Source organism: Cibotium barometz, chromosome 20 (assembly GCF_041138505.1).
Source record: "Cibotium barometz isolate CiBa-2024 chromosome 20, ASM4113850v1, whole genome shotgun sequence".
NCBI lineage: Eukaryota > Viridiplantae > Streptophyta > Polypodiopsida > Cyatheales > Cibotiaceae > Cibotium > Cibotium barometz.
This window is the reverse complement of record NC_141065.1, coordinates 33,342,835-33,353,895: the sequence shown is the minus strand read 5'-3', so window position 1 is coordinate 33,353,895 and position 11,061 is coordinate 33,342,835. Positions and strand designations below refer to the sequence as shown.

Genomic DNA, 11,061 nt, shown 5'->3' with positions numbered 1-11,061 from the left:
AAAATCCATCCCTTGTTTTCTATCTTTTTTTTTGCACAACATGATTTCTTATTTTTGTGATGCATTTACGTAGGTCGGTGCTTGCATTTTTGAGCACATGCATTATGCATGCTTATTCTATTTATCTCATGCATTTTCATTAGCACAACATCTGGGAATCTTCATATAAAACCTCGCCATCACCGATAGCTTGTTTTGCCACCAGTGCACATCATTACCTTTGTTGCTTCCAACACCAGCATCCCCATAAACTTACCCTTGCACGACCACCGATCATTGCTAGGTCCAAGGATGGCCCTAGTAGAAGTGGGAGAGGGGAATGTAAACCCTTGGGGTTTTAGTGATAAAGGAGTGAAGGCTTCTATAAGTGAAAGCTACCACAACAAGTGTTGCCCCTCACAATAAGGAGGTGGGTTAGTAGCCAAATTCCCCACAACAAGAAGGTTAAGAACATGGATGTCTCTTTCTAGTTTTTGTTTTAGTATTATTGCATGTGTTCTCTCGCTTTCCAATGTCTCACATCTGTTATAGCTCATGTCCACATATGTTTAGCTCACACCCATGTTTGTTATAGCATACGCTCATGTCTCACGTGAGCATCCATTATGTAGCTCACAACAACTACAAATTTTTTATGTGTGTGGACTAATGTCTCCTAGGCGGCCAAGAGGTGGTTTGTATTGGTTTTTGGGTTTTGTTGGAGCTTTTGGACTCAATAAGAGGTGATTAATGTTACTAATCCTAGTTTAAGATGTTTATGCAAGTGGTTAAGTATTTTTGTTTGGTTTTATAGGCTTCTATGCTACCAATTCCATAAATTCATAAAAATTTATGAAATGCATGAACAAAAAATTCCCACTCCCACACGTGATGGAGCTCATCATCAACCATTTGTCCACATTAGGGATTCAATTAATATGGGCTTTGTTTGTAAGGCCTTGTACCATCCATGACATTTGACCATATTAGGGATTCAATTGATATGGGCTTGTTTGTAAGAAGGCATTAACCTTATGATTTGACACAACATGTGAATCTAAGGCAATGGAATAAGAGTAACAATGGACAATACATTATACTCTTATTGGATTAACCTTATGGTTTGACACAACATGCGAAGCTAAGGCAATGGAATATAATGATATCTATATGATTGAAGATATTTTTGACCAAAAAAAATAACTTTATCTATAATGATATCTATATCTATATGATTGAAGTTATTTTTGACCAAAAAACTACCAAAATATTATTCCTAATTTCATGTCATGTGGAAGATACAAGCTAGACTAAGACAAGACTATAGTTTGTTACTTTTCCTACTAAATCATCCTATTGAAACAAGTAGGCTCTCAATTTATTACAAATAGAATGAAAATAAGTGCTTATGAAAGAACTAAGAATCATGATTATGATTCTTTCCCTACTAAATCATCCTATTGAAGCAAGTAGGGTCTCAATCTATTGCAAATAGAATGAAAATAAGTGCTTATGAAAGAACTAAGAACTAAGAATGGTGACTATAGTTTGTTACTTTCCCTACTAAATCATCCTCTTGAAACAATTAGGCTATCAATCTATTGCAAATAGAATGAAAATAAGTGCTTATAAAAGAACTAAGAATGGTGATAATGATTCACAATAGAGAGGGAAAGCAACAAACCTTGTATCCCCTCACCCTAAGACATGTAATATTAGTTACATTTGCATTTGAAAATTATACAGGTGATTGAAGTTATTTTTTGACCAAAAAACTACCAAAGGATTGTTTCTAATTTCATGTCATGTGGAAGATGCAAGCCCTAGGACAACTTTCCCTACTAAATCACCCTATTTAAACAAGTAGGCTCTCAATCTATTGAAAATAGAATGAAAATAAGTGATTATGAAAGAACTAAGAATGGTGATTATGATTCACGATGATAGAGAGGGAGAACAACAAACCTCACCCTAAGACATGTAACATTAGTTACATTAGTTACAATCGTGTTTGAAAATTATAAAGGTAATTTCTACAAAGAAGCCTTTAAATAAAATGTATATATTGCTTTCATTTCTATGCGAAAAGAATATGTTATTATGGTTTCTAACTTATACATTTGATGGTGTGTAAGTACTAGTGCACATTACAACCATGTTAAAAAGTGGGGTTATCTTAAACCAACAACATGAGTGCAATGTAAAAGTTATGGGCAAGAGGTTAGGTTATACACATAAGCTTTTCATAAATGTGGATCATTGCCTGATGCTTTTGTTAGACATTGCATGTGTTTTTACATTAAGTTATTCGTGTGACAAATCTTGAAAAGTAAGAATTTTTCAAGTCATGTTTGTGACAAATCTTGAAAAGTAAGAATTTTTCAAGTCATGTTTGCATGTTCAGAGCACCCACCAATGTAATGATTCATAGGAGGTTGCACTTAAGGTATTATGCTTTTTGTAGAATCATAGCTCCATGCTCTTAGCTTCACTCTAGTGAGTAGTCTATCCTAAGTCTAGGGTTGTATTGACCAAGATCTAGTCCATCACAACCATAATGAGTTGATGACGTAAAACCTTGCTTTAAAATAGTCAAGCTTAAGCAATAAGCTGCCCATGGTTGTAGGGTGTATAGTTTTGAGGTCTCGAAACGGGTTAAAGATGTAATCTCATGTGCATTGGGATTTTGTAAAATTAAATTTGTTCAATAGTTGGAAATTGAAGGGTTATGTGTAGAACATAAAAGGTGAAAAGGTTGATGAGATCATGGATGACATAAGGTTCACATAGCTAAGTCATATAGAGTGTGTGGGATAGTCACATGAATTTGTTTGTGTGGAGGATAATGCATGGGTCTATAAGCTTTATAATTGTGTACTTTTAATCTTAACTTTAAAATGAGAGAAATCTAATTTATTTGATGCTTTGAGTCTACATTTATTATTTAATTTTTTTCTAACAATTTTTGTCATGGATTTAGTTTTAAATTTTTATCCTCTCTAGCTACATCAATGTGAAACACTTTTCAAGAATAGTCTCACCAAAACTTTATTTATTCTAGTTGTTCTTGTTGGTGTTATATAGCTAAGAATAACACTTGTACCAAAAACGCTAGGAAGAACATTGTTTTTATATTTTATTCTTCAAGGATAGCATAAAGTTCCTCTAATTCAACCATATTTTTTATTGCTGTCTCCCATAGTAAGGAGCTCTAGTAGAAGCTTTTCTTCAAGGATAGAATAAAGCTTCTAACAAAAGTATCTTGAGGAAGATTTATGAAATTTGAATCAATGTAAACTTAGTGTTACATGATACTACTTGAGATTAATTGGTTATGCAAGAACTTATGGTTTAAAAAAATTTGTTAAAATCTTGTACATAATAAAATTATTATTTTTAAATTTACCAAGAACTGCTATCCAAAATTGTAATAGCCTTATCTTCAAGGAGATGTGTATAAAAAAGTGTGTCTTTAGCTCGGAGAAGGTACATGCCAATGGTGTATTACATGTAGAAGAGACTTTATGTTGCACTTTTTTAAAAAATAAGGTATTTTGAAAGTTTTTAACAAACGTTCCTAAATAATGACCATGGAAGACTAAAACTTTTTTGGCACTTGATATTTTTTTCATCTAATAGCTTGTGTTGAGAATATTTCCGTAGTATGATTTTTTTGAAGAAGTATATTTAAAGAGAAATCAGTTTTCAAACAAAAAGTCTTTAGAAGCTAAAAACATCACTTTCAAGAATAGTGGTAACTAACCAATTTCTAGGAGTCTCCTTTTTACCACCACTTATTTTTTCCCACTCTATTCTCCAAAAATTGCACTTTGATCTTTTGATATACCATTTTGATACACTAAGAAAATAATGAAAGGGCATAAGTAGAAAAAAATCTTAACACAAGGTGCACACTACTTATTATCATTACATTCCACACAAGTCAATCCCATCACAATTAGAACATGTCATGATCTAAATAATTACTTATAATGAATGTATATATATATATATATATATATATATATATATATATATATATATATATATATATATCATTGTGTGCAACACGCACATACGTGTGTGTGTGTGTGTGTGTACATGCATATGCACATCTATGCATGTGTATGTGTGAGTCTGTGTGTGTGCCCTTACACAAACTATGTATCCTTCTTTGTCTAGCTCTAAAATTATTAATGATATTTATCTTTTGATCTAATTAGCTTTTATAAGAATTTAACTTTTTATATGCTTTCTTTGTCAAAGTGAAGATTTGTATAAGAAAAATCAAGCAATTCTTGTTGTACATAGAGAGAGAGAGAGAGAGAGAGAGAGAGAGAGAGAGAGAGTTACAACACGATTACTCACTTCTTGGATATGGCATGTTTGTATATTGTTCTAAAAAAGATTTGTGAAAGGTGCAAAACTCAAGTAGAGAAAAAAATAAATGGAAGTGAGGTGATGGATCAAGCTAACCCAACCACCACCATTTAGCATTTAATACAAGGCAACATTCATAAGTGAACAACAAAATGTAAAATTCAAAAGAGTACTTTTTTACTATACTAAATGAATTAGTTAAAGAAAGAAAACTTGAAAATGAATGGTACACCATGTATTTTCTCATTTAAAGAAGTATTTAGATTTTGAAAGGTGACTATTACTCCATTTCACGTGTGTGGAGGAGCAATGGTTGGCATTTTGGGCCACAATAGATTTTGGTTGTCTCCAAATGCTTCCAAATACCACATGTCAAGTCCCAAATACTTGAAAAGTACCAAGCACTTAAAAAGTACTAAACACTTGAAATAGGAGTTTGGATGGTGCAATCACTAAAAAACATTACAAAAATGATACAATTACTTAAAAAGTACTAAACACTTGAAATAGGAGTTTGGATGGTGCAATCACTAAAAAACATTACAAAAATGATACAATTACTTAAAAAGTACTAAACACTTGAAATAGGAGTTTGGATGGTGCAATCACTAAAAAACATTACAAAAATGATACAATTCTAGAAAAACTTAATTATGATAGATATTGACAAGTACCCGAAGATGAAAATTGAACCACTTCTAGCCCGGTGTGAACTAGCTATCATAATACTTGCATATACATACATACATACATACATACACACACACACACACACACACACACACACACACATATATATGTATATGTATATGTATATGTATATGTACATATATGCATATATGCATATACATATATGTATATATATGTGTGTGTGTATGTATATTGTATGCATATCTATATGTATATGTATATGTATATGTATAATATATATATATATATATATATATATATATATATATATAGGTATATGTATATGTATATGTATATGTATATGGATAATATACATATACATATATATACATATACATATACATATACATATATATATATATATATATATATATACACACACATATACATACATACATACATATATATATATATACATATACATATACATATACATATATATATACATATATATATATATACATATACATATACATACACACACACACACACACACACACACACACACACATACATATACATATACATGTACATATATATATATATGTACATGTATATGTATATGTATGTGTATGTGTGTATACATACATACATACATACATACATACATACATATATATATGTATATGTATATGTATATGTATATGTATATGTATATGTATGTGTGTATACATACATACATATGTATGTATGTATACATTCATTGTACAAATGGGCACACTTCAATGCCTTTCAATACTTTATAGATTTTGACTTACACACACATAATTACATCATAAATACCACACATAATTACATCATAAATACCCTGATTTTGTACTATTGTTTTGATCCTATTTGGAATCTATGAACATTAATATTATTATCATCATCACGTCTCATATTCACATGCATAAACATAAATTAAATAATGCTTATACTTGAAGCCTATTTTGGCAGTCAAAAACCTTTTAGGATGCTTGTAAATTTAGCAAAGATTGCACCTACGAAATCCCATTCAATTACCAAAGCTTCAAAAATAAAGACTAGTTCTAAGGTCCGAAGTTACAAGGATTATATATGTGTATAATCTAAATCACTTGAAAATTGAAAGATTACAAGCATAATTGGAGGTCTATAATTTTTTTTTAACACGATGAAAATTTTATGAGAGAAATAGTTATGCTCTTTATATAAAAAAGTTTATGAGAGAAATAGTTATGCTCTATCTATAAATTTTTTAACACAATGAAAAGTTTATGAGAGAAATAATGATGCTCTGTGTATAAAAAAATTATTCACATTAAATGGTTGTCGTTTACATTTTCTTCTATGTTGCTATTTAGATCTTTTAAAAAAAGTGTACATTACTATATAATTTTGATGAAGCCATATATAGTAAAGTGGTATATTGATCAGGGGAGAAATTGAAAACTAAGGCATTCACATGCACATAAACCTAGACACTGCAGGGTATTGTAGATATCTGGTTGTCGATCATGAGTTTGAGTTAATAGTGACTTCTTAGCTCCTTTTAATTCAAACTTCAAAACAAGGTGAAATATGAAGTGTGCTTGTTATTAATAATAAAAAAGGGTCACGATCGAAAATGCCCGTCAAAAATTACACTAAAATACAAAACAAAAAACTTGCTATATTTCACCAAACCCTTCAATTTTGAAGTGCAAGGGTGTCCGTCAAAAATCAAGCCTGGGACTCACGAGACCAGTGTGCGAAAAAAACCCGTGTGCGAGAAAAACCCTTCAAAATTAAAATTTAAAGGTATAAATACCTGCAAATTTTGAGAGGTTATAGAACAAAAACCTTCAAATTTCAAAAAAAATCTTTATTGATAATTTCTCAGATTTGTAGGGGAAGGTTTTGTAAGTTTTAGGAAAATAATTTATTTCACGACCTAAGGGATAGTTCTTGCAATGATAGTTAATATTGGGCCAGATACAAATGGAAAGGGCATTGGAATTCGGGCCTAAAGGAACTCACGCGCCGAGCTAAGCTAATGATCATGCTGTGACTATTGTCTTATTGGATCGAGGAGTAGGGTATGATTCAAGAAACGTACGCGTTGAATTCATTTACTGACTGGCGTACATCATACTTGTAATTATTACCTTAATCTTTCAAGTCAACGGTCAAAACTGCGTTTCTGCCGATGGCTGCTGTCTCACGCCGTCAGTTTGGGTACTCGACTGTCGACGTATATATAATGTAATAAATTAATAATATTAAGATATACAGCCACAGTGCTTGGGAAAAAAAACCCCTTTTTTTAATACCAGTCCGAAATATATATCATAACTAATAAATAATAAGTAACTTTGTACCTAAATATATAGCAATCGGCGGTTTTCAGAATTTTATATTGCCACAGATAATTATTTGACTTGGCCCTTAAAGCCTTTTATTAAATGAAATGATGATGACGGGCGTAGATTTTTGCAAAGATTTAGCCACACAATTGAGTGAAAGCATTGGGCATATCCTTATCTGGAATTTGATTAATTAAAGAGCGGAATAATTACATTATTATCACAGCCAGGCGGTGGTCACATTGATAAATAATTCTTTTTTTTCACGGGAAATGGCTAGTTATATTACGAAATCAGAGAAAAGTTACATTAGATAATCCATGATAAATAATTCTTTGAAACGCCAAGCTTGGTATCTGTTAAATGTACAATAATTTGTCCCAAAGGCTTTGCACGGATAAGATGAGATTAAGTCTCCGTAATGAAGCATAAATTACGAGTTTATTTTCTTAATTGCATTAAAAAGCGTAGACGAAGTGAAAGGAAAAGGCTGCGAAAATAGAAGTAAGAGAAAAAAAAACAAGAGTTTTTTGCCTCGTAAATTCCACGAAATGGATCCTTTACAAAAATTAAAAGCTGGATTTGGTGAGCATCTCCTACTGAGATCAGCTAAAAACAGGCCTAACGTGAGATGCATTTACAAGTGCGAAATTTGAATTATCTCACAAAGCCTAGAAAATGGTGGTGCTACTAGGGTTGCAGCTCTCTGCTGCCCCCAGCAATATTGCCATACGAAAATCTGGATACAAGAAGCCATCCATGTTACTGGAAATCATGCTGTTCAAGCCACCATTAGCTGGAGGTGAAGCCATCCGCACAATGCTGTCATTGTTCAGAAAGCTTATATGATTATGCTCCTGATGAGACTGATTAGGAGTTTCTTGCTCAAAAGAGCAAGAGCTTTCAATGCTAGCCCAATCCGGATTAAGCCCTGATCTGGGATTAATTGGCTCAAAGGCGGAGGAACAGTCAGGAATATCCATTGGATTAGAGGGCTGATTAAGGTATAATCCGGACCTACTGGTGTTGTCGCTGCTGGGCTCAGTAACAACACCATCGCTAAAATCATCCTCCTCCTTGTCCGCAACATAGGCTGCGGACTGCAGCAACTCAAGGCACAGGCGAAGCTTGTTGTGATCAACTAGATTGGATGGCGAGGCAGAGTCCGCACGAGAGATTAGAGCCTGTATGATATCAACGGGTGCATCGCCGCCGTCGGATTGCAGGAGTGGGGAAGCGTGGTGATCAAGCAAGACGGAAATCATGTCCGGGTTTGCCATTTCACACGCGACGTGCAGAGCCGTCCGGCCGGCCGCGTCTGGGTGGTTCACATTGACGGCGCCCATTTCGAGCAAGGCCTTCACCACATCTCTGCTACAATTGCCAACAGAGTAGTGGAGGGCCAGGGCACTGTCAAGGTCGAGCCCCTCCCCCATCACCATGAGCCTCACAAGCTCTACATCTAGAGAGTCTAATGCCAGCCTCATTTTTCGAATCCTTTGCTGTAATACATGCGCTGAGCTTCTTTCTGAGCTCAAATTAGAGTTATGGTGCATGCGGCCATAGCCCATCTGCGCCCTCATCTCCTCTATCTCTGCAGATATGTCTAGCGGCAAATGTTTCCTCAATGCGTCCACTGTTAAGCCTGATTTTGCCACCAGCTCTGAGCATGTCTCCCATAGCGGATGCAGCCCCTGTTTCTTTGCAGCCACCAATACTCTCATCACATCATCGATGGAAATCTTCTCTACAATTGTGCCCAAATGCCTCTGTGTGTACACAGAAAGAAAGACGAAGAGAATACTTATTCAGTAATAAGCTATGGTAGGTTGAAAATTAGAATAAAATTTTGCATTTAAAGTAGCGGAATTGCAGCTATTAATTTGCCTAATTTAGTCTTAAAATCAAGAGCATCCAAGATTATCAATTTACAGAAACGAATTGTTGGACATAAATGTGCTCTGAAGACCAACCTGAAGCATTATGGACAATTGATCCACTCCAAAGAAGTTGGCCGCGTGTAATGTGTCTAATGCAAGGTCCACAGAAGAAGAGCAATGTGCGTGCCAGCATCCCCTTTCCAAGCACTTGGACCTTCCTTGCTGGAAAGCCAGAACCAGCTGCCCACTGTAGAGGAATTGGAGCAGAATCACGAATACATCATAAGCCACAATCCCCACGGGTATTTGCAGAGGCAGATTAGCACTAATTGGGCTTCCTAACTGGCTCCCAATCTGATCCCCCTTGTTGAAAACCATCCTGAAAAAGCTACTTCTTGCAGCCAGAATGCACCTATGGGCATGCACTTGCTTGCCCTCCACGCAAAACACAACATCACTGAAAGCAGCCCCATGAGAGAAAAGGTTCATGTAGTCTAAAGACAAGCTTTTCAAAGGGTCATGATCTGTTGCATCAATGTTCATTGAGCCTTGCTCCACACTTAGAAGCTGCATAATGCTATGTGGATAATTATTAGAGAGACCAAAAAGGAGAGAGAGAGAGAGAGAGAGAGAGGGGAAGGGGGGGGGGGGCTACTTTGCAACTTCAAGAATATTCTTGGCTCAACATGCTAAGCCTTCCAAATTTGTCAGATGATGAGAGGGCCAAAGGGGATATATACACCACAAAAAAAACAGTAGAAAGAAGTATCATGCATGGTTGGGGATCATAAGAGGCAAAGTTGGAACCAAATTGATGAGAGAGGAGCTGGGGACACCTCAGTAAGCACAGTGGTACTGCCAGTTCAGTAGATCTCAAACAGAGCCATTAGGTGAGGGAAAGTGGAGAAACGAGAAAAGGTGGGGGTGGGGCGTGGGGGGATCCGTGGCTGAGGAGGGCCCTAGCCTTGACAGCAACAATAAAAAACAAGCAATTAGAAGCTTCAAGGGTGCACTTGCTGCTGAGCAAGGTAAGCTGTATACTATGCGTCGCTATGCTATGGCCACTGGCCCAGCAGAGAGAGAGAGAGAGAGAGAGAGAGAGAGAGAGAGAGAGAGCGCACTGTGCACATACGAGGACGGGGAGACTAGCTACTCCAAGACAAGACTGTTGGGGTATAACAGTAGACGGTCTCTATCCAGTAGAATGAGTTCCTTGCATCGGCACCACTTGGAAGAGGCGAAGACAAGGATTTGTCAAAAAAAAAAAAAGGAGTACTTGTAGGCCGGACTGAGTGAGAGTGAGAAGGGTGGAGTTTACGAGCATTGCGAGCAGTCTACGCAAGCAAGCTCGCTAGCTGGGCGCCATTACACCTAGGGGGGTTCGCAATTGCTGGAAGCCAATATAGAGTAAACGTCCCAGTTTTCTTATGGCACCTAAGGAAAAGCGAGTATTTAGGAGCGGATAGTGCTTTATTTATTTTTTCTAGAGTTAGGCGATTTTTTTACTTATAATGTATTGGCTGGATTGCCAATTTAAAGGTAGGGGGGGAACACAATCCCATGTGCCCCCCCTTTCTGAGAGGGCCTCCTAGCCTGTCCGGTGGTGCAATTCACACGTGGCAGTGGCCAAAAGCGAGGAGCAGTAGGTCGCAAAGGAGCAAAAGAAAGCGTAGCGCCAAATTCGTGCCGTTATTCCAACCCATCTACTCTCAGGGGGTTCACTTAAAAATATGTAAGTCTATTACATGTGATCATTAGGAGGGATTTTTTAAACCAAGCTTTTGAGAAAATTTTATAGAAATCTACTTACATAAGGGGGTTTTAAA

The 11,061-nt window shown here is 35.7% G+C and overlaps 1 protein-coding gene across 1 annotated transcript; it reads right to left on the bottom strand.

The window, feature by feature from the left end:
* Positions 1-7,864: 7,864 nt before the first annotated feature.
* On the bottom strand, positions 7,865-10,635 carry LOC147627800 (regulatory protein NPR6-like). Its single transcript, XM_086814774.1, has 2 exons — positions 9,329-10,635; positions 7,865-9,124 (listed from the first exon to the last, which is right to left on the bottom strand). The coding sequence occupies exons 1-2, from the start codon at positions 9,806-9,808 to the stop codon at positions 8,027-8,029; spliced, it is 1,578 nt and encodes a 525-aa protein (XP_086670900.1). The 5' UTR covers positions 9,809-10,635; the 3' UTR covers positions 7,865-8,026.
* Positions 10,636-11,061: the final 426 nt, after the last annotated feature.

Excerpts from the sequence above, each read along its gene's own strand:
- LOC147627800 (XM_086814774.1), bottom strand. The coding sequence starts at position 9,808 with ATGCAGCTTCTAAGTGTGGAGCAAGGCTCAATGAACATTGATGCAACA. Across the intron at positions 9,125-9,328 it reads AATTGTCCATAATGCTTCAG|AGGCATTTGGGCACAATTGT; the intron begins GTTGGTCTTCAG and ends GTGTACACACAG.